Here is a 26,630-nt window from a genome sequence, read left to right on the forward strand (position 1 = left end):
GTTCAGAGGAGGTAGTTACTGACAGGTGAGAGGCAGAATAACTTCCTGTCTTCAAAGAATATTTTGCTTCCTTGATTCTTATTTTGCACGTCATGTGCTATATTTTATGAATTGGCTTTTGGATGAGATTTTATCTTTAATTTCTAATAAAAGGTGCATAAGCATAAACCAGTAGACACAGTCACCAGCCTGCTTAAGACACCACGTTTATACTAGTGGCTGGAATCAGAAGAAATAGAAATAATGAGTGTTTTTCCTTGTGTGTCTCATTGTGTACTGTAGGGCTGGTAGCAGGAATTCCTGACATCCCCTTACTCGGAATCACACAAAGTTTGCAAAACTCTAGCTTTTTGCAAGCACATGACTTTATTGTATTTATAACCAAGTGTCACAACTTAGTTTGTGAAAGCTTCTATACCTACAAACTAAAAATATAAAACAACGGCGATTACAGAATTAAGGAACAGACAGTTCCTATAGCCAGAAAGGGTCCCCAGACTATATATTCAAATGTAGTTCCATGCACTAAGCTATGGAAAGAAGCCCTTAAACGTTCTTCATTTTCCTGACTCTCTTAAAAAGAAAAACCGTAACACACATCTGTGACCTAGCAAGAATATGGTTTTAAATACTTTCCAGATCACTGAACTGTGCAATACCTTTAAAAATGGGATGACAAAAGGTCGCAGTGGGAAGTTAGTAGCTTCTTGCAGTTTGGAATGAAATTCTTCAATTGTCAAAGTAGAATTCTGTTGAGAAAAAAAATTCTGTCTTGGTGACAAAATAATGAAAACACTTAGCAAGAGAAACAGTAACCAAAGCACTCTGAAATTGCTTAATAACTCGTTCTTGATATTGATAAGAGGATAAAGAAAAGCATGCCACATATTAAATTATTACCTTTTTAAAATACTCAAAGAAAACCACCAGCATCTCAGACATTCAGTGCCTGTTGCTTACAGTTTAAGTTCTCAGGTGCTAAGCATGGAAATGTTTTCACATTTCAAACATCAGTTAAAGCTGCTTCTCTCGACATTTTTTTTTTTATTTTCTACTGGAGCCTCTTGTAATTTTGTTCCCAGTGCAGAAGGCAATAAACATGCACAACTTTTTAAAGGCATGTTCCTCGTTGTTTTGAGGAGGAAACCTGCACTTTGCCTCTTGTACTTGTAAAAAGGTTTGTTTACCATGTTCTAAACTATATAGGAAAGTCATTACTTTGCAGCTGAGGGAATAATCTGGAAGACCACATGCTGCACAGGGCTGACCAAGGGAATCAGTGATATGTGGACATTCACAAGGAAAAGATCCTAATTTGCTCCTCAGAGCTCAGATGAAGGTAGAAATCAACTGTAACTAGCAAGCCCTTGATCCGAAAATCAAGGGCAGGTAGATGCTCCCAAAGGCATCTTTCGTTTTTTCACTATTCCCCTTTCCACAGAGAACCATGTGACAAGCAAAACCACATAAAACAGGCATTTTGGATATGGAAACAAATGGAGGGTAGGACTTACTGAAGTTATACTGCCTACATTAAACTTCCTTTTCACACAGACTCAAGTGAAGGGGCACCCATTGCTGTCAGGTAGGGTTTTGTGAAGATACAAGCGGAGGACACCTGAGCCATAGTAATAAACAGTGCTGGCAGTCTTAGCTCCAAATGAAGTCAGTGGCAACTGCAGCTGCTCAGAATAAATGCAAATTAAAGCACCACAATAGCATTTTTCCTGGTACATCTAATTATTGCTCAAGGAGATACACGGCAGACAACAATGTCTGGTAGAGAGAGAGAGGACTTCACTGGGAATAAAAAGAATCCTGGGCCAGATTCACAACAGTTTGTGTAAAATAGCAGCCCAATTTGACAGATGTAGGTAAGAAAAAGCTGAAATTTTCATTCAGCCATAATCACATAAAGATGACTTAAGTAGCAGCAATGCACCATCAGCTCCCTCATTGTTGGGTTCAACGAATACTGAGAAAAGGTTTTCCCCTGTGGAACCACAGTCCAAACATATATTCAGTTCATCCTTTTAACCAGTATTCCGTGACTATACATGTAGGGCACTCTCCTTTCCCCAGCCAACTAAACTAGGCAAGCCAAACTATATTTTACTACATCATACAATTCAAGGTAAGTCTACATTACAGGTGCTGCCAGCATAGCATTGTAGAATCATAGAATGGTTCGGGTTGGAAGGGACCTTAAAGATCAACTAGTTCCAACCCCCCTGCCATGGGCAGGGACACCTCCCACTGGACCAGGTTGCTCAAAGTCCCATTTAGCCTGGCCTTGAACACTTCCAGGGATGGGGCATCCACAGCTTCCCTGGGCAATGAAAACCTTTTACAGCATTACAGCATAACACTATACTGGCAAAAAGAGTCAAGCCTATATCTGGTTGAGAACAGCTGCCACTCATGGGCAGCTAGTAGTTACTTCTGTTAGCTCCAGCAGCAAGAGCCAGCACTTCATTCTTGCACGCTTCGTATCCTTAAAGTATGATATATGCAGTGTATGTGACCCACTCTTTTATATAATAAACATGTCAAGCACAAAAGAGGGAAAAGGAGAGAAAAAGATCACAGTCATTATATCATTGGTTTTTTTTGCTTACCACAAGTCCTAGCACAAGGGTACGCACTCTCTCCCCAATCTCTGGTGAAATGTCATTGCCAAACTGCTGTAAGGTTGTAAGAAATCTCTTCAGTTTGCTGAGTTGCCTAGCTCCACAAGCTGGCGGTAACTGCTGGTTAGCCAGAGAAGAGGAAGAGGAAGAGGATGGCCCATTGCTAAAGCCATTAGGAGGAGATGGAGCTCCATTTAACGCTGTTGGTGAATGGCTAGTGCCATTGGTTACTGAAAGAAAGAGAAGGGAGAATAAAATAGAGGGGGGGTGGGGGGGGAGAGAGAGAGAAAGAAGACAGAGGGGAAAATCCATCAGCTTATGTTTTCCGTGCTTGACCTCAAAATTAATTAAGATGCACAATCAAAGATAATTAGCCTTTTGACAGAGCGACACTCTGCAGTTTATATCTATTTCCCAGTAGCTGGTACTGAATGGTGTATGGATTGGAAGTAACAGCAGCTGCCTCTCACACAGCCCCCCCAAAGTGCTCCTGGACCTGAAAAGCATCATTTGAATACCAGCCTTTTGTCAGAGGATTTTAAAAAGACAGAGAGACAAAGAGCATGAGTGCATGTATGATTGAAGACAAAAAAAATTGCTCTTTGGGGTAGAAAAAAAAATGTGCAGACATATTTGACGAAGCCTCAGTTTATCTCTGAATATTTTTACTTGTGTTTTGTACACACAACTGACAGCTGTGTTTATAAAACAGGACTTTCACGTTTTAACCTTACACCACCCAATGAGAAGGTTATTTTTTCCGATACAGATTTCCTAGCTGCTAACATATGGAGCACACAAAATTGTTTGTGCAGGTACAAATGGTGCCATGCTCACTGGGGCCTGAAGCCTTGCAGCTAGGGCATGAAACTAGACTTCTGAAGACTTCTCAGAGGCCACAATCAAATCACTCAGCTTTCGTGTGCCAATACCATATCTCTAAAAAGGATAGGAAAGCATTCCCCTGCTGTTGCAAGGCTGCTGTGAGAATAACTATCTAAAGTACTAAGTGTTCAAAATTTATGGCAACGAGATTCATGCAGACATAGTGAAGACAACAACAGACATTTTCTGGCAGTGGTTTCAGTTTGATTCTTATCCACACTCCAGAAGAGAGCAGAGAATCAAACAGAGGACATCCTTTTCCATGCGGGTTACTTGGAACACCAACAGTCAAACACACCCTGCTGAGGTTGTTGGAGTCCGACTCGCAAAAATGACAGCGAATGGCAAGAAAAAGGATGGCTCTCTGGAAATATGAATGGTGCACTGGCAGGTGTGGGCACACAGCAGATGACTCTACTCAGCAGCAGCCGTGCTCAGCTGGCCATTGCCCTGGAGAAATGTGCTGATTTATTTCTTGGAAGTCACTCAGAACCATCCCAAAAAACATCAAAAACCAGGAACTTGTCTACAATCAAAAATGCATAGGAGTATTAGCCTAAATTGTTTCCTATTTAAAAGCACAACCATGGCAAGCTAGGAACCTAAAGAACTTTCAATATTTCTTAATGCCCAGCCTCTTTGAAGCCAAACATCCCTTTCTCTTTGTCACTTTCTCCAGCAGTCATCTTCATTTTTAAACAGCAAGTCCTTTTTGAGCGTGGCCACCTATTACTAGATTTAAATCACTACCCTATTACCAGATTTAAATCATTACCACAATAATTCTGAAGGATCTTATACCCTAGTGACCGAAGTGCCCTTCTGGAGGTCCTACAGAAAAAATTCTCTGAATGGTTACCTAGTTTCTGCTTGTGTTTTATCCTAGTTTTTGGTTGTCCATTCTAGCTGCGTGGGTTAGGGACAATAAGATGTGGGAAAAGAAAAAAGCTGGCCTCAGCAAGTTGAGCTCCATGTGCAGCTCCGAGCCACGCTCTCTGAGCACCGCGGGAGAGTGAGGTATCTGAGTAAACAAATACATCATGATTGCTAGGAACTTGCATAGCCAAAAGTCATCATACCATGAACTTAGTAACTGAGGACTGGGAAGAATAAGCACATGTCCTGCTCTAGCCTGACACCACCCAACAACTCAAGTCACTAGTAAAGTCACCCTAGGTAGAGGGTCCTGAGGCTATGATCAAGAATGCACAGGACAGCAGAGTTCATTACCTAGAATACATATGAGAAAGAGAAAAGCAGGTAAGATTTCTCCCACAACAAAAGAAATACAGAACTACTCCCCAAATGCAGCAGCTTTTTTTGTTTGTTTTAAATAGCCCACCCCATACTAATAGTTATATATCTTTGTAATGTCCGATTTTTCCAAGTGGCAAAGATCTACACCATTTCTAGAACAAACCCACGTCATTAATAAAACAGGATTTGGCATTTAATATTTCAAACTAATGAACGTCAAGAGTTTTTAGTCATCTAAGCCAAAGAAAACAAGCATACTCTTGACCAGAAAATAAGTATGATCTTCCTGGCCTACAGGCATTCCCGCTGTAGTAATAATAAATGTAACAGACACTCCAACGGAAGTGACTGTTCACTGTACAAGCTGGAAATGCTAAGGCCAAACTCCAAAATCTGACAGGGTAAAAGGCAATTAAAATTAGGCTTTTTTAGACTTCAAGTCTTCATACAAACAGCCCCCAAAATCCAGCTATGGTTCACACAGCTTCCAAAGTGCTGAACCCAATCAAATAAACAAACGTTCAGAAATCTTGTGAGTACACTTAGGATTATAAGAGTGATTGAAGAAGAACATTGTCCTATTCCTTTTACCATTGACAAAAATTACCCTGAACTATGCAAAGTGCACCACACTTGAAAGCTTAATCTTTAAGAGCCCCATCCTGCAAAAACCTAGAAACAATTTAACTTTAGACCAGAACAGCTCCTAGGATGACTCAGGTGCTGGAGTTAAGAAAAACAGACAAATCTTTGCAGGATCAGGGTCACTGGGTTAAATTTGAGTTTATGCGAATAGCTGGCACAAACCCTCCTCACTGTTTAAGTTCGATGTAAATTGTCAGGACAGGGTTCCCTGGGATAAGTAGTACAAAGGCCTCCAGCTGGCCTTCTGTAAAGAGGTGAATTTTAAATAATGCATTTAACAGACAGAAAGGGACTAAACAGACACAGGCAAGACAAATAGAAAATGCTGCCTTCATTCTGTTTAGGCATATGTATTCTACTGTTCTAAAAATGTTTTATTTAAAATGTGAAATGTAAACACATTCTCATGTTTATACTATTACAAGGCAGTATAAAAGAGACCAAAAAATTTGCAGCTAAATCTTGGTAAGAGAATGTGGATCATTTCATGGCTGTGAAAAGAATAGTCCAGACAACATGCCAAATTCAAATCTCAGTCACAGTGATACGAATGCAGAGTAATTCCATCAAGACTAGTACAGTTACTTGTTGTGTTTACATCAATAAACTGAGACAGAGGTGCAGCCCCAAGTGGTTTAGAGAAGTGGTCACAGACTAGAAATCTCAAGAGAAAACAATAAAAGGCCTTTATTTTTGGGTTTATAGCAATATTAACTAGACATTATATAGCACTTAAATTGAATTCTTCATTGAATCATAAGTGGGATGAAGATAAGTATTTTCTTTATGAATTACCCCCACTTTAAAAACCTAAAAAAAAATCCTGAAGAATTACTACCAAAGTTTCTATACAAAAGGGAACAGGATCCTTTAAAGGAAACAACAGAATAGCACAGAAGAGGAGAGGAAGGTTTTCTGTACTTCTCACGTAAAGACTGATATGAGCATTAAGTACACAGGAAACCAGTGCTCGCTGTTTTTTGACACTACGGCCAACCTGTCAATGAACTAACAACACAACTCTGAGATGAAGGACTTAATACCTTAAAGATGCATTAATGTATTGTGATCTTAGTTTTGCTTGATTACTTTATCGCAATACAACCAAATGCTGCTCCTGCCATGTCATGCAGGTTTCCCTTCACATCTTTTGGTTTCTTGCATACAGAATAGAAAGAATATGGAAAAAAAAAAGAAAGAAAATAAGTCTAATTACACGTTGTGGGCGTGAATGAACTGGTTCTTGGAGCTCCTTGGGTAGTGGGAGGAGGTGGCATGGTTGGAGGCGTCAGCCTGGATTGTGTCTTCACATCCACAGGTGAGTCTGGCATTGTGGAATGCTTCTCAGTGCGATCTGCAACACACACCACAGGAACACACCGTTTTATTTCCCCAAGCACACCCTCTCTGACAAAAACTTTAAAGCTAATACAAGAAGCGAGCCATTTCAGCATCTGCTGCAAAAGATTACACCTGATTATCTACTCCAGTGTGCTCTTCCCAAATTACATCATCTAAACCTTACTTAAGAAGGTGTAACACAGATGGTAAGACCCCATTTGTAGCAGTACTGCATTATCTTTTGTTTCCATTTCTAGCATGTACAGATGCTACCTCCCAAGCACTCCTGGAGCTGCAATAATGCCACCTCTCTTCAAGGCTCTCCTGTTAGCCGGGAGGAAAAAACAGACGAAGAGACAGGAAGGTAATAAATGTCCTTACGACAGCTCTTCCAGAACTGAAACCTGAAGCTCTTTAGTACAGGTGAGATATTGGGTGGGATATTGGTTGAAGCCAGCTCTTTTCATGTCTCTTCTCTGTAACACCTGCTGCCCTCTCCATCGCTTCTCTTCGTAACCATGGAGAGATACTCATGTTAAATACCGTGTGCCTCCGGGATCCCTTTACCACTCTGCCCCCGGTATTCTTACTTTCACCACAAAAATAAATGCAACATGCCAAAATGGTAAGTCAATTGTCACACATACATACCATTGTTTTTTAAAAAGCATCTAAGTTTGCACCTTCACACATTAACAGCAACTTTAATCTTCAAAACAGGTAAGTGGAAACATACCCACCCAAGAAAACAAAACAAACAAAAGGCAAAAACAGGCAGAACAGTTCTCTTGCAACTAAAGATGTAGAGATGCAAGATATTTGATACAGAAGCTATACACGTATCTTCTTTTTACAACATCTTTTTGGACACCTCTATGCTAAAATTAGAAAGGAAAAAAAAAAACCACCCAAGCCCTTATGTTTTGCCCATTTATCGAGAATGGGCAAAACATGACAACATTTAGCAACTGAAAGCAAAATTAAGGCTTCCTTACTCATGCCAGGAGTTTAGCGAGCCTTCTTGAGTAAAGATGAGTAAGATCAAGTTTAGCTTTTAATGGGCATAAGTTAAATTCTTCCATCCCTTCTTTTGGGGGGCCAAGGTTATTTATTTCATACACTGTGCTACACAAGTCTTCCTGAGCTCCATTAAACTATTTGGCAAAGCAAGTAAGCACCGCTGCTAATGGGTAAGCATGTAAATCTGTGGGTTTAATTCAAGACAATAGCAAAGTCCGTCACGTTCTATAAATTCCATCACTCCACTTTGCGACATGCTTTCCTTGTTCTTACTAACAACACACAAACTTCAACCACAGACTCATGTCTGAAATTTGCCCTGAGAGACACGAAGAGAAATTAAATGCAATGCACACATTTAACAAAGGAAGGGCACGTTTAAATGACCCTCAAACCACTATCAGAACATTTAATTATCGGAAATAAAAAATAAAAAAAAACACCAACAAAAAGACTCAAAACATACCCCCCCCAAAAAACCAACCCAACAACAACAACAAAAAAACCCTCACAAACATTAACAACGCATAACAGATACCAAAATTTCACTGCCTAAAACTGAGGAAGCATGTCCCAGACATGCAGTGTGTCAGGTACTGCAATTACAGAAGCCATCTTCACCCTTTGTAGAAGTGTCCACAGACAATGCTTCAGTTCTCAGGGAAAGGGAGTCATTCATATAGAATTCAGAGACAAGTTTGGGGAAGATGAGCGGTGAAACACCCCCAGAACAGGATGAGGCGAATACAGCATTACAGGACCTGTAGTGTTGATCTAAGGTTAGTAAACCTCAGCTGTGTAGGGAGCGGTATCCAAAATGATTAGCATAAATATTAAGGCTGCTACACAGACAGGTCAGGTTTGATTTGCAAATCAAGCACCAGTAAATTATTGCATGCTGGAAAACAAAAGCAGTTTTTAAAACATATTCTTTACAAATTTCCTTTCCATATCGCTATACTAAAACAGTTAAATCTGTATCTTCAACAAGCTATTCCTTTAATATAAAGAACTATGAAAACTCATCTTGAAATGTTAATTGCTTCCTTAATAGCCGAATTCATCTTGCACTCACCTGAACCAACCTCAGCAACAAGGGAATAAATAGCTTTCAGCTCATGTTGCAACAGAGGGAAAGAGGCACAGCAGTGAGCCCAAGCCCTCCTAAATAAAGGCAAATATTTCTGCCATGCCAAGAAAGGAGAGAGAAAGGGAGGCTTGCCAGAGCTGGTGGGGAGATAACAGTGGGAACTGCTGGTCCATCTGGTTTTCATTCTGCTAACACTCACATTGAACTGTTAAGGAAGGCAGTCCAGGTACACAGATTTGAAGCATGTGGGAGCGCAGACACAGGCACAGAGGAGATGGAGGTGGGTGGAAGGAGTGAGAGAAATCGAACTCCTCTAACAGTCTGCTGCTCGCAGCGAGCAGGCACAGCCTGTATCCTCCAATTCAGCTGTTGATAAGTAAAAGCGATCCCGAGCCTGCACCCAACCGCACGGCTCCCGCTCCCCTCCTTTGCCGCATTTCAGAGTTCAGGTTTGAACAGAAACGCGCTCAGATTGGAGGGGGGGAGGCTTTCCCAAAAACCTGGCAATGTTTTGTTACTTAAATTGAACATGGCCGTGGGAAATAGCGTGTTGGTTTCGCCCTCCAATTTCAGATTGCCACTCTACCACGATCCAACTGGTTTTTACTCCCTCGAACAGTGTCTGCCACTCGGGTTTGCAGATTGCTGAAATTATCCACAGACCCCTGCACTTCTCATATAAATCTAATGACATTAGGCTTGATTTTCCTAATTACCTTTCTTTGGAGCTCTTGGGGGTAAAAAAAAAAGCCTCTACAGGCCACTTATCTTTGCTTAACCTCTCTCTCCCCCTTACAAAGCCCTAAACCCTGCTCTGCTACTGTATGATCGCAGGCAGACAGATTTATCTCTGGTTGTCTGTGAGTTCCCTAGCCCTGTCTTCTGTAAGGAGATATAAGGCTCCTTTCAAGCACAGCTCAAGACAGTCCTAACCAGGGTACATGATTATCTCGTCAGAGCAGCGACTCTCCTTGGGGGAGCCGGGGGGAAAGGGCTTTTGAAGAAGTACAATGCAAAATGCAAAGCTCTCCCAAGTGCTTGGAGGACACCACCACCACCACAGCGCCCAGGAGAACAGCCTGCTCCATCGCAGCCTTTACATTCCACTTTCCAGCCCTTCTTATTAGCAAAAGTCCTGCAGGAGCCATTCTGCTCTTACTGCTGTTATTTACCTGTTCCTTCCTTGCCTCTACAGCTGGTCCCCTGACCTCCAAAGGAGCTCTCTGGGGCCGGGAGCACCTGCCCGCAGCAGCTCTGCGCCCACCTCGGTCCCACCACCCACAACCCCAGAAGCTCTGTTTTTAAGAGGAAGATCTCTCAGGGGATTGGAGTGGCGATGGAGCACAAAGCAGAGCCACCACTGATAAAAGCGTTACCAATTCTTGTGATCTGAACTCCTACAGCTTGTAGTATCTGATACTTATTCTAAAACTCCAGCTTCAACAAATCATTATTTTTTTAATTTAAAAAAAAAAAAAATACCAGCAACAACAACTTTTACTCTAATTGTTGAAAAATAGCCTGATGATATGAAATCTAAAGGCAAAATGGTATTTAAATCATATTCACAAGCCAAGTTTCCCCTAAACCATGTTACCATGTTATTCCATGAGGGCTTTTATGTATAGACGTTCTTCATACAAACTCTCTACGGATATTCTGCTCTCCATACATTCAGAGGTGATGGGGGTTTGGGAGGGGAAGAAAGAATTCCTCAAGAGGAAAAACTGTGTTTTACATGTGAAATCCAGCCTGTGTAAGATTCCATGTACATTTGCTCTGGTTTTATAATACAGGAGCATATACACTGAACTTTGCCTGAAATTTGGAAGAACTTTAAGGATAACCATGTCTTAAAATTGCTTAATTTCTTGAATTCAAAAACATTTCTATGCTTTTGTGTCCAGCCAAACGCGTCATTTGCAAAGCTGGTTCTTTTTTTTCTGTTGGACTCTGATATTTCAAAAAATAATCCTGAACTAGCAAGGACACAACAGAAAGTTTCATACAGGCAGCATCCCATGGCATCCCACATTTCAGAACGCCGGCTGTGTATACAGAGAGAGAGACTTCTTTCAGGTGCAAAGATTTCTTCCACCAAATCCCTCTAAACAGTGACAGATTTGCACTCCTTAGCCCAGTTCAGATCAAATGGGGCTGAAACCAGAGGTCCTCCAAACTGGAGGGAAAAGGAGACATCTGCAATTCATTCTGCAGTGTTCGCTGCAATCAATTCAGGATGGAGATAGATGGTGAAATAATGGTCTAGTCCTAATCCATACACACAACCCTCTGGTGCAGTGAGAGACTTAGAAAAAATTCAGAAAATATGTTTCAAGTATGCAGAGATCTATTGCATTTGCTTTGGATTATATTTTTTATTTAAAAAAAAAAAACCAAACATTTTGAAATATACGTTCTTGAGTCTCTTTTACAGCGTAGAGGGAAGAACTGTGATTTTACCACAGAAGTATTTTCTCCATTTTAAATTAAAGAATGTTGTAAAACCAACTTTAAATTATTATATTTCTTCTGTGTATTTCTTGGTTCATGAAACTATACTGTTCTTGTCATTCATTCATTTTTTATGGTAGGAGTTATTTTTATCACTATATTTAGCTGTTAGGTGAACACTGATATTTACCGTAAGCACAGCCAGCTTCTGAAGACAAATAGGGAAGAGACAAAGTAAAATAAGCAGGAGCAGGGGCAGAGAGAGATGTGCCTGTATTCAAACTGATTTACTTCCTGCATCCTATAAGATTTAGTCCATTTTTAAAACAAGGCGGTCTTTCATATATGGCAACATTTCAGCTCACGTGGCACCCTTCCAAGTCTAACGCATCAAGGAAAGCTGATGTATGGAACAAAATATGGAATATATAAATACTTTACTGATACCATTTCAATAGCCAATTCAATGTCAAGCATTTCTAGGAGTGGTGTGTTTTCAATTTCCTTTTTTAAATGAAAAAAAGTATGGTATAATATGCTGTGGCATTTATTTTACTTTTAGTTAGTGCAAACAGTTCCAGATGTATATTCAGGCATGAAAGATTCTTAAAAGACGCTCTATATTGATTGTACAGTACTTACAACTTCTGTGCCAACACGTTAAAAATAAAAATAAAAACTGCCAAATTAAAAGAGCCCATTGTCTTGCTTCCTTTAAAGTCACAGAAAGTACAAATCCTGCATATGACACACGGGATTAGAACCCGCCCCTGCCACCCAAACTATATGAACTGAGACCTAAATCTGTGGGATGTAATACTGATGGATGGCTACCTAGATGGCATTGGACTAATTGTGATCATTTTGAGAGGGATAGCATAGAATTTCCAAGCAGGTAACTACAGGTTGTGAGTCACAGTAGTGACGAACCGGGAGACAGAAACCCAAAAGTCCACCTAAGAGAACAAATTACATGGCTCTTCCATCCATAATGCTATCACACTACAGTCAGTAAAGAACCTTCCCTCCTTCAGACCTGGCCAAGCCATGCAGCACCATTACAAGGCACCGTTTGTGGAGACCCACAACTCCCGACTCTCAGGCCTGCCACTGCGGGTTGAAAAGGATGCCTTGGTTGAAAAGGATGCATTCAACAATGCTCAGTATAAGCCTGATATATACAGTAAAGCTTACCCACCCCGTGCACTGCACACCTGGGAAAAACTGGAAGTCCTCCGATGCAGCCATAAAACATTTGGACAACACCGCTGCAGACCCTCTCCCAGCCAAGCAGGCCTGGGACTTGCTTGAGATCGGTCCAGTCTTCATTCCATTTGTCTCTTGGCCCTTTTGACTTTTGCTTAATGAATAAACGAGGACCTAAACACAGTGGATGTTTTTGTGCTATAAACAACTGATCTCAAACTGGCATACTATAGACACAACGTCCTGTCAGCACCGGATGCAGTCACATTACTGACCTAGAAGGAAAACATTACCCGGTTTCCAGTTCCCCAGCGGAGAGCTTTTACTCCTTAGGTGATTTGCAGAAGGGCAGTATCAGAAAGCAGCTCAGACACTCAGACGCCATCTTTTGTCACAAAACATTACCCCTGCAAGCTTTATCCACCAGGAATGAGAATGCATGTGGGGCGAGTGACGGATGTGCACAGCAAAGTTTTCAAGACAACATAACGTTTCATTGCCTTTTTAGCGTGTCGGGTATGAAGCTCACATACTGAAGATGACCCTTTCGCAAGAGCAGTATCACAACTTTGCTGCAGTCTTATCTTGGTTCTCCTCTGCTCAGTTAGTTGAATGTTTCATATCACCAGCTATTCTTGAGAATAAATGAAAGCACGCTCAGTTTACCCATTTCTTCTCATTTAATATGCAGGAGCTGGAAGAAATTCTGCATCCTGGGAGTTCACTGAAGTTATCTCAGGCTAAGTTATCAGAGCTTTCTTCAAATGTGCTAAAAAAAGCCTCGAGAATAATGCAATCGCCACTCTGTCTCCTGAAAGCTGGAAGGGATTTTTGTGCTACTGTTTCCCTGTTTTAGTAGGAAGAGCTTGTGGATCGTGTAAACTAGCTGAATGACAGACAATGTTTTGCGTCATGTTCTTCATCCATAATGGCACCTTGACTGGTCCTACCATCATGACAACCAACTGAAAAAGCAGAAGCACTCTCTTTCATTTCAGTTCTCTAAGTTGAGAGGTGCTGACTGGCAAAAAACATGTCCCACACTCGTGGCTTAGCAGCTGAAGGCCAGATAGTTACACATATTATAAAATAAGCAATGCATGAGTTCAGTTTCAGAGTTGAGACAAAAATGTTATGGCTTGGCTTTGCTTGGACATATTATTTTCTGCTGAAGGAAATAAACTTGTCTTACCATATAATTTCATTTAAAAAGAGGGGGGGGGGAAGTAGAAAAATAATATTTTTCCTCTCATTTAACAATCTGACATGTTTTGACAGCTTCAAAACTATGATAAATTCACTTTCAGTTATTTAATAATTAAAACCTGACTCCTGTCAGAACTGCACCTTCTTTTTTAAATGCCTCTCCTCCTTCCCCCTTCGCAGCTTTGCAGATTTTACCATCTAAAATTGCTTGAACATACAAAGCAATGCAGGGAAGAAGAACACATTCTAGATCTAGATCTACTACGACAACAATGGTTTATGAAATACTTTAGCAAGAACAGACAAGCAAAATAAGGGGCAAATTGTGGCAGCTGCCCTAAGTTTCCATAAGATCCCAGAAAATAAAGTCTACAAGTTCCCTTGTCATGGCTGAACACATACCAGTTGGCCCGTAACAAAGGTGAAGACAATGTGGATTTATTCTGAATACCCCACCAAGCATCATGAAAATGCCTCTATGTATGCATAACTAAAGCAGTAAATAAGCAAACAGACACACAATCATTATCGAAATACTATTTTCCTGTTTACATTGTTTCCTGGATCTTTTCTTCTTCGTTTTGTTGACAAGTTACCAAACTAAGAACTGTGTGTTTTGAGTGGTTTTCTTTCATGTCGCAGGAACTATTACTGCTATTCCAAAACCAGCTCACAGAACACGGAAGGCCCAAGTGAAGTGAAACAAGACGTATCCATTGCCTCCAGCATGAAGAACTGAAGAACAATCACAGCAACTGGTGGCCAAACCCACTCCCTGTCCTCCACTACAAGCTACGGAGGTGACAGCCCCTCCACATTAGCAATCATTCCCTTCACTTCTCCTATACTTATAGAGGAAACCACTGGGGTGTCTTTGGATGTGGCTTCCCAGAGGCTCCCCGACCAGTAATTTACTTCCTTTTTGTACCATCTTCTCTGGAAGACATACCCTTGTCAGGATTGCCAGTTACTTAACAAACTACAGATGAAGTTAGACTGATACCCAAGAAACTCAAACGCCATCAGCATCAAATTGGTGTCGTTTGTATGCTCTTACGTACCCAACCACACACAGCACAGCTCCTTCCCACCAGAAGTAAGAACATTTTCTCTCCCAACACCAATTTCCAAACTTGCTCTTCAGAAGCATATTTATGTTTTCAATCCAAAGTTTGTACGGTCCTAAATTAACAGTAAATAGTTTGTTACACACAGCTTAAAGTCTGGAGCAAAATAAATATGAACTCCTTTATTTTTAATGCTCTTACACAGTGTAAAGCACAGCTGTACCCATTTTAGAAAAGTCCTGAGAGAGTACTGATACCAGTATTCCATTAGATTTAATTAGAACTGAAGTCTCCAATACAGACTAGATAAAATAATCTAAAATAACTTACTTACATTCAGGACAACTTTATGTATTAAATTACTCTGCCAGCAAAAAAGTTATTATGGCTGTACTTTTCAAAGGCACTGCTTATATTTATAAAACATGCCAGAAGTCCTTTAGGCTCAAAATGAATCAAACATGGGTGTATAGGAGGTGATATTTTCCATGGTTATACATTTGAAAAGATGACAGAGGGACTACTAAGAAGGTAATGGATATACATCTGGCTTTGCTTGTTTTTTAACTGTGGAATTTGTCACAGACAAGTCAAGATCCTCTAAGGTTTGTAGTGGTCTTGGTCAGTCTGGGCCAGACTGCTCCTCACCTCGTGGATCAAGTTTCCAAATCTCCGCTCTACCAGATTGCACAGATTTACCCATCCAAGAACCCGATTCCTCCCTGTGGTATTTCAAATGATGAAAACTTTGTTCTGTTAGGCCAAATGTGTATGCCTGGGGAGTGAGACCTTACCCATAAGACAGAAAACACGGGTGGCCAAACTCCCTCCCAAGAGCAAGTACCATTCCAGTCCGAGGAAGGCTGCTAATTTCTCCTATCTAATGCAGACAGCTAAATTAGCAGACTAGACACACATATAATCAGTGAAAAGAAGAGTTAGAGCTTCTAATTTATTAATTCCTAAGGCTGCTAAGCCAGATGGTATAAATATTCCTGTAGAGATCTAGGTCCTTTGCCTCGTAAGAATCAGGGGCAGAGTGCTCTACCAGTGTGGCTGGCATACACGAAAATCCATGCTCCTCAGTCGCCAGGTATACTAACTCCTTGGTTTCCAGCCAGACAGCCAAGACAGGTATTAATCCACCAACAAAAAATACGTATTGAAACATATTTCCCCAGATACCCTCACTTAGGCGCTGCCACTGTTACTGCCGCTACCAGCGACAGAAAACTGAAACTATAGGCTTTTCCCCTATCTTGGTATTATACACTGACAGTCCTCAAGTAGTGCAATTTATTACCCATATCAGTACTTCAGCATTTTTTGAAATACAGACTATCATTTCACATCATCAGATGATGCCATTAAAGACATCTTGTGTTTACATGACTGACTGTCTAGACAGAGTGTGAGAAAATACTCATTATTAGTTACAAGTCAGCCCCTCCTCGATGCTGCGTGTCACACCAACTGTCTTTTATTTTGGGCACTGGATCGCACCTGAAAGGAGCAGTGGGGAGGTGGGAGGGGGGAAAGAGATTCTCAGAAACTCCACATGAAATTAAGACCCTCCATCTCAAATACTTTCATAGATGAGGTAACACTACTTATTGACAAATAAATAAGCTCACAAGCAAAACAAATGTTACCATTAGCAAAACCAAAAGTATATTTGAAATCAATTGTGTGATTTAATATATCACATGCATACTTAGATGTTAATATAAAATGATGTAAGCATGTGAAGGAAGAGGGAAAGGAAGAAACTTGTGTATGTCATGTAAAACCAGACTAACAAACGTAAAAGCAGATTAAAATCCTTTCTGAAGACAGTGAATACACAAAAATTCACACTGGTACCGAAATCAGGTTAGCTCACCCCAGAAGAGAGGTGCTGGGTTAGCCTGTTAGTGCCCAGCCCCAGAAACACTCAGGAATATGTGCTTAACTATAGATACTGAAAACAGCTGTAGGCAAACTAATGAGACCACTCACAGGGCACACAATTACACGCAACGTTTCTAGACCTTAAAGTATCACAACAGTCTCAGTCTTGCACAATAAACTTCTTCTTTTAAAGTAGCTTCCCTATGTTTTGAATTTTAAATATCACGCGCGCACACACACACACACACACACACACAAAGACAACCAAAAAGAACCAACCCATACAGCTAAAGCCTGAATTGAAAAAAAAAAAAATCAGCAATTACTACAGAAACCACAAAAAACATAAGCAAAATATTAGAACAACTTTAGGTATCACAGCATTACCTTGCTTGACAGTTGTACAGAACATGCTTCATTTCATGCCCAGCAGAGTCAAATCAAATGTATTCTTCCCTCTCCCCTCCCACCCCAACAAATACACAAAATCAAAAGGTTTTCTATTTATAGAACCTAATTTTCATCAAGACAGTTATTGCAACTAAACCAGTTATTCCAACACGGCAATTTAATTTTGACCCTTATGGATCAGTACGTCTTCCATGGCTTACTTCTACACATGTGCATGTATGTGCGTGTGTATGCACACACACTCGTACACATCACGTGTATGATACATACACATACCGTGTGATACATACACACACACCAAGTTTCACTTCTTCGATTTTGTATATAAAAATACTTACTGTGATTATTATTTTTTTTTCATTCTACTTTAGAAAATTGTAAGAAAGAAAGAAGTCTCCAGTTACACTGAAGGGAGTGTTAAATGGGAGGGGAAATTGCAGGGTGAGAAGTCAGACACCAGAGAGAAACCACTCAATGCTACAAGTGCAAGAGAAATATTGACAAAGTAAAGAGGTCTGGTGCGTTTGAACTCTGAATGTTCAACGCGGATGCACTTAACCCTTGGTAATACAGTAAGTTTTCTTGTACATGAAAGAATCTCGTGTACATGAAAAGAATCTTATGAAAAGCAGATTTAACTCTCTCTGTGCTATGGAAACGCCCTACATTTGGCTTTGGGTCTACTTGGATATCCACATTTTGCTTCATTGAGAAGCAGATTAACGAGAGGAGGAGGCATTTTTATGAGAAAGGGAAGAATATTCAACAGAAAATGAGGAAAAGAGAAGGAAAGAAACTCTGAGGCAGGGTAGAAGGTGGTTGAGAGGGCATCCTCTTCCCATGAGGTGGCAACAGCCCCAGGATGCACCTTCAGCGTTCGCAGGTGGGACCGGAGTGTCCGATGAAAGGGTACACTGCGAGAACTGTTGCCCGGCTGGGAGGACGCTTTGGCAAACAGTCGCTGGAAATTTTTCCAGGTGACTGCTGACCACCAGAGGGAGCCGATATTGTGCAGCCGCAGAGGGAGAAACTCCTTTTCTGTGCGGAAAATTCAAAATAAACGGCACAGGACTCAGAAAGTTCAAGGAAGATGCTGTAAGAAAAGTTCCTTCCATCCTCAAAAGTTAACCTCAGCTGTGCGATATAGGAAGGAAAGCTTATGATACTGTGTATGTATACATCGGTATGTACTATTCTGTTTCCAGAGTAGAAAACAACATTAAGTATTTGCCTCTAAACTTTGGCTATAAATATTTCTTCTTCAAAAGAATAACTGGACAGTACTGGCTGCAACAGAAGATTGTTTTCAGTGCCTCCCATTGCCACCTATCTACCCCAGCCAAACAAGCCAGATGTTTCACCCCCCACTTAACTTACACCCCACCCAACCCCCACCCCACCCAAATCCTGTTTTGGAGATAGCTTTCTATATGAAATACTCAAAAAGTGAAATTGCAGCAGGCAGCACATCAAGGCAGCAGCATGACAACAATCACACACTATATCCACTCATAGGAACCCAGGTCGTGCTCACGCAATTACAGCCATGTGATGAGCTATGAATTTGAAAATACCCCACCAAAACTTAACACCATTTATTTTTTGCACCAAAACGCAGAGAACAAAACAAAACTGAGTTTTTCTTCGCACCTATAATCAGTCAAAGAGATCAAACGGCAAGCAGGGCAAAAATAAAAATAATAATAATAATAATAACAACAACAACAGAGCAGCTCACATAGATCTTTACAAACATCTTTCTGGTACCACATACATATTTAAAAAGCTAAATCACAATTGCAGAGACAATTCAAAAGCACAGAGAGACGGTGACTGCCCTGGGATCTCCTGCGAGGATATGTTTCTTTATGGTCTTCACTTGGAATAGAAGATGTAAAACACATCAGTTGTTGCCTGGTAGGCTTTAAATTGCTTGGGATATGAAGAAATAAAGAACTGCTGAACTGCAACAACTATCCAAAGCAAATTCTGGAATTATGAAAGGAAAATTTAAAAAGGGGAAAACAGGAGTACCTGGATGAAATGCTAAACAGTTAACAAGAGTAACTGTCCCCAAATGAGTTCCTATCCATTATCTTTTTCATAATTATTGCAACAGAGCAAGTAGCTTCAGTAACTGTGCATACAAATGACCTATTAGAAACTTAACAGGTCATTTCCAAAGGTGATTATGAGCGCTGACTTACAGAGCTACTCCGTTTTGCACATAATTCTGTTCAATGCCAACAATCTGCACAAAATTAAGATAAAATGTGTTTCCACAAGACTAAGTGGAAATAAACTTTCAGAAACTAAAACCATTGCCTCAGAAGTTATGAGGTGGTGAACACTGATGTATCAAATGCAGTCATTTTCATAACTGAAATGTTAAAAAATTTGCTTTTGCCTGTGCTGTGGTGTCAGGAGAATGGAAAGAAGAGGAGGCAGAAATTATATATTAGAGCTCTTACAATGCCACGTGCTATAATTAAATGATGATGAGTGTAACAGCAGAAAGTCTAAGGTTAGATAGAAGGGATAAAATGCATAGTAGGGTATCAGAGTGGACCCTGCTATAGATCACAGTATGAACAGCAGAAACACATGAGTAGATAAAGATACCTCAACCAACTCTTAAAAAGAGTTCTTGCAAGAAAAGGATGCTCTTCATCACAACAGTCTTCTTGTGATGAAGAGCAGAGTCCAGCTATTGGCCCTGTTTCTAAGTGGGTAGCTGTCTGTGCTTTCACTATAAGCGAACACGCAACAGGTTTTGTATTAGAAAGTATTAGAAAACGATTCCGAACCACCATTTAAGGAGAGCAATAAAGGACAGGGGCGTCGATGTGCAGCTTCCTCGGTTGCTGAGGTTGTTAAGAAACAGTAGGAGACACAGAAAGAGATCCTGGTACTCCCACTGTGAATGGCTAGGGCACGTTTTCAAGAAGTTAACTGAGCAAACCAGAATGGGTTCGCTTAAAATGTGCAGGGATAAAAGGTAAGAGCAAGCGTGCCAAGCTACATTAACCAGGGGAAACAAAAGAAATACCAGATCAATGAGAAAACAAAACTATAAAAGTCTTTGATCTTAATTGAGATGAACAAAGGTTGTGACAACTTACAAATAGCTACCAATATCAGCGTAGCTTGGGTATAAACCTGCCTCAATGGCTGAGAAGAAATGGGTGAAGAGGGAACCAAACTTGGACAAAAAAAACCCTGATTCTGGAGACGTGTATGTGATTGTTTTACAGGAAGTAGTGAAACAGAAAATGGAATTCTGATACTGATTGTTCTTCCCTTGCTTTCTCTTCTAGCACAGAAAGAGAGGAAAGAAGAGGTGAAACAAACACACCGAGGTACTATTACACGGGTCAGTCAGGCCAGGGATCTCGGGAGCCTCTCATCATACCTTCCTTTCCTCCAGCGACCCCAACCCCTGACAAGAATGGGGACAAGAAACTGGATGACCTCCTTGGTTCTGCAGGGAGCCAGCAGCATTCTCATTTATTACTCCTCCACTTCTTCTGTTTCTTTGTCTTATTGTCTAAAACAATCTATCTTTCTCTTTTTTTTACCATCTCAAATGTAGACTTTGAACACATGCTCTGCATCATGTTATGTCATACTGGAATAACTCCTTGAAACACTAAACTTCACTTCTGATTATTTATCTAAAAGCTTTGTTCTCTTTTAAACTGTGTGTATTTTGTTGGACTGTATTTACTGATAGCTAAACTCCCAAGCCTTGAACCTGCCATCTCAAAGAAGCTGATGCAGAAGAGTCCAAGTAGAGTTTACTGTCGGTTTGTAATGAGACTAAAATGATAAATCTCTCTACTGAAAGCCAGCTGCTTCATTCTTAACTCTGATCCCCCCCCCTCTTTTCTTTTGCATTCTAGCTAGCATACAGCTGTAATAAATGTGGCTCTTCTCACAAGCCGTGCAGATGTTAACAGTTCTGTAGGACATCAAGAAACATTTCAAGAATCTTGTAAGTGCTGACTAAACTTGCTTGAATTACCCACACTACCTCCTCCACATTCCTATTCAGTAACATTAGCCTTCCTGAATGTATTAAGAAAAAAAAATAATTAGCATTTAAGCCAAGACGTTAATATCTAGTCTAAATGCACTATCAATAAACAAGGAATGTTCTTAAGCCATCAGACAACAGATATTCAGATAGTGCACCGAAAGAAGTCAATTTATTCTTTGTCAAGATGACTAATGCATTTTTCATTTCTTATCTATGCAAGAGTGGCTAAATGACTGTCTGAAAATATGTATTTATAAAAGTCACGGCTGGATGTATTGGAAAGAAAGGATCAGAACTATAGCAAAATCTTTTCTTTTCTAGTAATCAAGTGGATTAATACTAAATTAGAGTGAAGGAGTTCAAAGTGCTACCTAGTACATTTTTATTAAAGTTGTATTAGCATGACAGTCATATGCATTAAAGATTAAGCTAAAGCCTCAAACCACAGTTGGTTCTGGGCAGGAGCAAGAGTCCAGCTGTGCAGGTAGAGGACTAGATACCAAATGCATTCATTAAGCGGGTCTGTACTAGAGGAACGGTTTTAATATTCTTCCCTCTTCAAGTTGCAAGCTTAGTCTCCTTTTCAGAGTAGGACTTTCAAAACGCGTGAAGCAGTTTAGAAGCACAGTCACCAACAAAGGCAAATGTGACTAGTACTCATGTATTACTCCAGACACTTGAAAATCCCACATCAAATACCCTACCCTGTATGTAAACTTCACACTTTCAAAACCTTACTGGAAGGAGGGCTGCAGAGCGATTCACGGCACTGAGCCATAAAAGGATCACAATCTTTGACAAGTTCAGAAACAAAATGTGCAGTCGAGAGTTTCTACGGTGCAGTTTTGAGATTGTCTCCAGTCAAGTGTCAATCTCTGCAGAGTTTCAAAGAGGACAGGGTAGGGAGAAATAAAACGAACACATCAGTACATTTCCTGCAAGGGATCGATAAAAAGACCTCACTCCTACAAAGACTTACATACCTGCTCAACTTCAGATACTTATCCTATTATGGTAGCACACTTGAAATTAAAATCAAGTCTTTGAAGAGGCAGGGCCCAAATAATTTACCATGAAATGCAGAATTCAGGGTATTGTTTGTTCTTTAATGCAGCAATACAGGAAATCTGAGTATAAAGCAGAATTGCAATGTGCTGTTTTTTAAATGCTTCATGACACTGCTTTTAGAGTAATTTCATCAAAATGTCATAAAAAGTGCATTTAAGCATTTCGAGATAAGCAAAACCACAATAGACTACAACCTTAAAAAGAAGTTAATGTAATATTAACAGAAGCTATGTAATTAGCTAGTCCAAAACCTCAACCTGTCTTTAAGCTTCCCCAAAGAAAATAAATTGGGAGGAGAGAGCAGGAAGAAAAGAACTTAAAAAAAAAAAAAAAGGAGAAAAATAAAAAGAGAGGGGAAAGAAAACGCACACGAGCCAGAGTCCCTCACTGCTGTTATTCCTCGGTGAGCGGAAATGCTCAGTTCAGTCATGGCTTAGGAGGCATAAACATCATTGAAATTCAAAGGCAGCTCCGAGAAAGAGGACGCCTCAATTGGTATGCAAGTGGTGTTTTCTCGCCCTGAATACATTATGAACTTGCAGCATGCTAATATGCCATGCTATCATAAGCACCAGATGGAACAGTAGGCAGTATATGTCCCATCAAACCTCAGGAAGATGTATTAATGTTCCTGCTCTTTTTTTTCTCCCCTTCCCCTCCCCCTTCCCTACTACAACCCTTCAGCTGTGTCCCTAGACTGGCACATTTCTTAGCATCAGTCACCTGCTCCTGCAGCACAGTTCTCCAGGGTTGCCTCATCTTCACCAGGTGGTGCCAAGCATCTTTTCAATCTTTTTTATCGCAGAAGGTAAAGGCCACAAGACGTGTCAGGCTGTGCTTACTGAAGGGTACCGAGTACAAAAGATAACATCATGAGATAAATGATAGATGAAGAAAGACTTCAGGTTTAAAGCTAGCACAATTGTTTTAAATTATGTATAAGTAGCACGGCACAAATTTCCCCCTCAATACTATTGGCAAATGAAGAATTGGGGGGCAGTGGTGAAGGGTAAGATTTTCTGTGAAATGAAATAAAACAGAGGAAACTGGATTAAAGATCTCTGAACTGAATTTCCTTTTTTTTTTATTCCAGAGAAGACATACACAATTCAACAGCCATGTATAGGGTAGGGGGCAGGGTTTAATTTTAAATGAGGATATGAAATGGCACACAGGCAAATTAGTGTACAGGATTTTGATATGTTTTTTTAATTAGAGACATGACATTCTTTGACTCTTATGATTAAACAATTGCTTGGACCTGTATGTATGATTCTAAAGAAGTGTAGTCTTTTAATAATGATTTGCATCATTAATGAATTCAGTTCCAAGCAGGTTTTATATGACTGAAGAGACATGCAATCTAGTATTCTGTATGAAAGTATGTGCATACGTATACAAAAGTAAAACATAGATGTTCTGGTATCACCTGATTTTTCCCTGTCTATTCATAGAAATATGCCTCCCATTGAAATATATTGTTTGCAAGAAATTTTTATCTTCTTTATTTTTTCCCTCCTACCAGGCCCTTCAAAAGATAAAATGAGGTCCTTGAGACCGAAAATGAAGAGTCTGTGCATTCAACCCACACGTAAGAAAGACCTGAGATGGCTGAAGAAAAGCCAATCAGCTTTCTGCATCTGAAGCTTTAATGTTCAAGTGTTTTTAAACAGGTTTGTTTTTCAGAAAGAAATCGCATCAGTAAACATTTTGCTAATTTCTTATATTTTAGAAACCACCTGCTGATTTACAAACAGCTCTCACTATGCATGTAAATCTATTCTTTTCCTAACAACATTAGCCTTCTCATAAATACAGTCTAATTCTGCAAGATGCTGAGCATTTGCAACTCACATGAACTTTGCTGGGATTAACATTGCTCAAAACCTCACAAGGGCTAGCTACGCAACTTATCTGTTGCACGTGTATGAAGGATTTTTCCAAGTATTAAAGATCTGGTTGACAGGGATTCCCTCCCCACCCCCCTCCAATGCTAACTAAAATAAAAAATAATTACCTTTTCTCTCAAACAAAGCATTTTACAACTGTTATTCACAAATAACAGGCATTATTCTAGCATCTCTTAAGTCTAAATAGACTCTAAGGCAAGGATGTCTTAGCGACCGAGTCAGAAATCAGACCATTTGTTTTCCTTTTTCTCTTCCTACTGAATATTGGGGGGCTTGCTTTGTGTCTTAATATATAGCCTTTAAAGGTAATTTGCTAGATTATGATTTGCATTGTGCAAATAAGTCTATTTAAGTCCATTATCCTGCATTATAAAGTAATTTCTGACACCTAAACAGCACTCAATTTAATTACAACATACTGAAGCAGTACAGCTGACTCCCAAAGGAACCTGTTTGGATCAGAAGATGATGATATATGCTAGCTGCTGATCATCTTTCACTATCAGATTTGCAATCAACTATTCTAAAGAACAGTATCAGAACATCTGCATTGTCGTATTATTTTGTGGCAAAAATCCCTCCAAACCCTAGCAATTGCATGCAACAATACATGCATATCCTAGACTTGTAAGCAGACATATTTGAAAACCAGTAGCTTTACTGTAATGACCAAAGGAGACCAAATAAAAGGCTTTGATTTTGATTTAGCAAGCATCAATTTCTGCAGCAGAATCCCCATTGGGTAATTCATCAAGGCATCTATTCTATATCTAGTGTGGCAAGACAGCAAAGACACTTACAGCCTCCAAAAAGAAAAACACTTGTGACAAAACTATTAAGCATTCCGAGTGATTAAGTAATAGACACTCATTCTTTCAAGACTGTCTTGAAGCAATGCCCCAGACAAAGCCGTGCAATCATATTTGCTGTGTCAGGATGAAGTCAAGGCATTGTGATTTTCTATATTCTTTCAAGAAAAAGCAAGTTATTTGGCAGCATCCACAAAGCTCTTTCTGAAAGAAGTTAACTAAGGAAAGAGCGTATCATTTCTGTTGTGGCTCTACAGAGGGATGCTAGTCAATACCTGAAATGCAGGCAGTATTTTTACCTTTGGAGCTTTTACAGGCTCTCAAGAGTGGTTCGAAGCAAAAGCTTTAAGGAAGCATAAACTCAAGAATTCCATTTCTGCTGGTCTCTGAAGATGAAATACATTGGCTTTATTTCCTCAAAATGAAAGGAATTGGAAATTAACTGCTCTACCAATTGACATGTCAGAGGAAGAAGCCTGACTGGCCAGCTGTCCCGAGAAGCAACCGTGCAAGTCCAGCCTTTATTCCACAAGACGTGGTTCTGCCTGTGCACAGGAGTCTGAAGAGGGCAAAGAAAGACGGCAACACAAGCTCTCCCTCAGACAGCGGAGAACTTGCCACACATGGTCTGAAGACTCTGCTTTTGTACCAAGCTCTCAATGAAAGTTTCACACACACAGATTCAACTCTTGTGCAGCTGCCTTGCTTATTAAATATAGAAAACCCAAATAAAGATTTGCTTTTACAACCACAGAGAATAATGTAGAGAAAGATGTAAGGAAATTAACACAACAAAAAGAAGAGCATTTTTCAAAATACTTTAAAAATTTAGCGAGAGAGACAACAAATAGTATTCCCAGAGAGGCCACCGTCTCAATTCTCCTCCATTTGCAAGAGGAAAACAAGGCGCTCTCATTGACCATTAGGAATCCAGAAAAATAAAATATACACTCACTATGGCACAGATCCCCTTTTAAAATTGCAAAGGACCCTGCCTTTGTTTCTGAAGATGCAGTGCAGTCAAATGGTGATCTCAGTGTAAGATAATCAAATATTGACCTTAATAAAGTAATTTAAATTACTTCCAGGATCTAATATGAATGAGATTGACAGAAGCGCGCTCTCTTTCAGAAGCCTACACAGTGAAGAGATCCTGCAGCACCGTGGAGGGATGAACTCAACCAACATGGACCACTTCAGTTTCAGGAACTGAGTTTTATCACTGCCCTCCCTCTGCCAGTGGAGAAATGAAAACTAAAACTACCAAGTCCAAAGACACAGTAAACTCTGTTGCAAACCAGTTTCCAAGAAGAAAACAGATGACTTTCAAACCTATTCAATCACAGTGCCATCTCACCTCACTGGACAGCTAATTATAGCCTTTCTTTTACAGGCATAACCAAGGCTGCTTTAATGAGCACCTTTTGACTTTCTTTACCATGTTAGTAACTCTCCAAGTCCTTATGGGTCACGCAGTATTTCTTGGTACGTACTTTCTCAAAACTGATACAAACCCCGATTCCTTCTCCAACAGAACTTTTTTTAAAGACAATTTTTGTACATTGCAGTGTTTATAGTTTAAAAGTCAAAAATAATGTACCTTGCACAGTTACAAGCAAAGAAAGTAGCCAAAAGAAACAATATAACGCTGTCCACAGAAAATGACCTCTTCTAAACTTCAGTTAGCAAACTTTCTCCTAAC

The 26,630-nt window shown here is 40.1% G+C and overlaps 1 protein-coding gene across 7 annotated transcripts in view; it reads right to left on the reverse strand.

Annotated features, from left to right (window-relative positions):
* RUNX1T1 (RUNX1 partner transcriptional co-repressor 1) overlaps nucleotides 1-26,630 on the reverse strand; it is a 114,765-nt gene that overhangs the window by 44,575 nt on the left and 43,560 nt on the right. For all 7 annotated transcript variants that reach the window (XM_063327179.1, XM_063327183.1, XM_063327180.1 and 4 more), the window contains 3 exons: nucleotides 6,634-6,771; nucleotides 2,619-2,860; nucleotides 660-749 (listed from right to left, as the gene is read on the reverse strand). In XM_063327179.1, coding sequence (XP_063183249.1) covers nucleotides 660-749; nucleotides 2,619-2,860; nucleotides 6,634-6,771 — 470 coding nt within the window. The remainder of the gene's footprint in view (nucleotides 1-659; nucleotides 750-2,618; nucleotides 2,861-6,633; nucleotides 6,772-26,630) is intronic.

This window comes from Chroicocephalus ridibundus, chromosome 2 (assembly GCF_963924245.1).
Source record: "Chroicocephalus ridibundus chromosome 2, bChrRid1.1, whole genome shotgun sequence".
In the NCBI taxonomy this organism is placed as follows: Eukaryota; Metazoa; Chordata; class Aves; order Charadriiformes; family Laridae; genus Chroicocephalus; species Chroicocephalus ridibundus.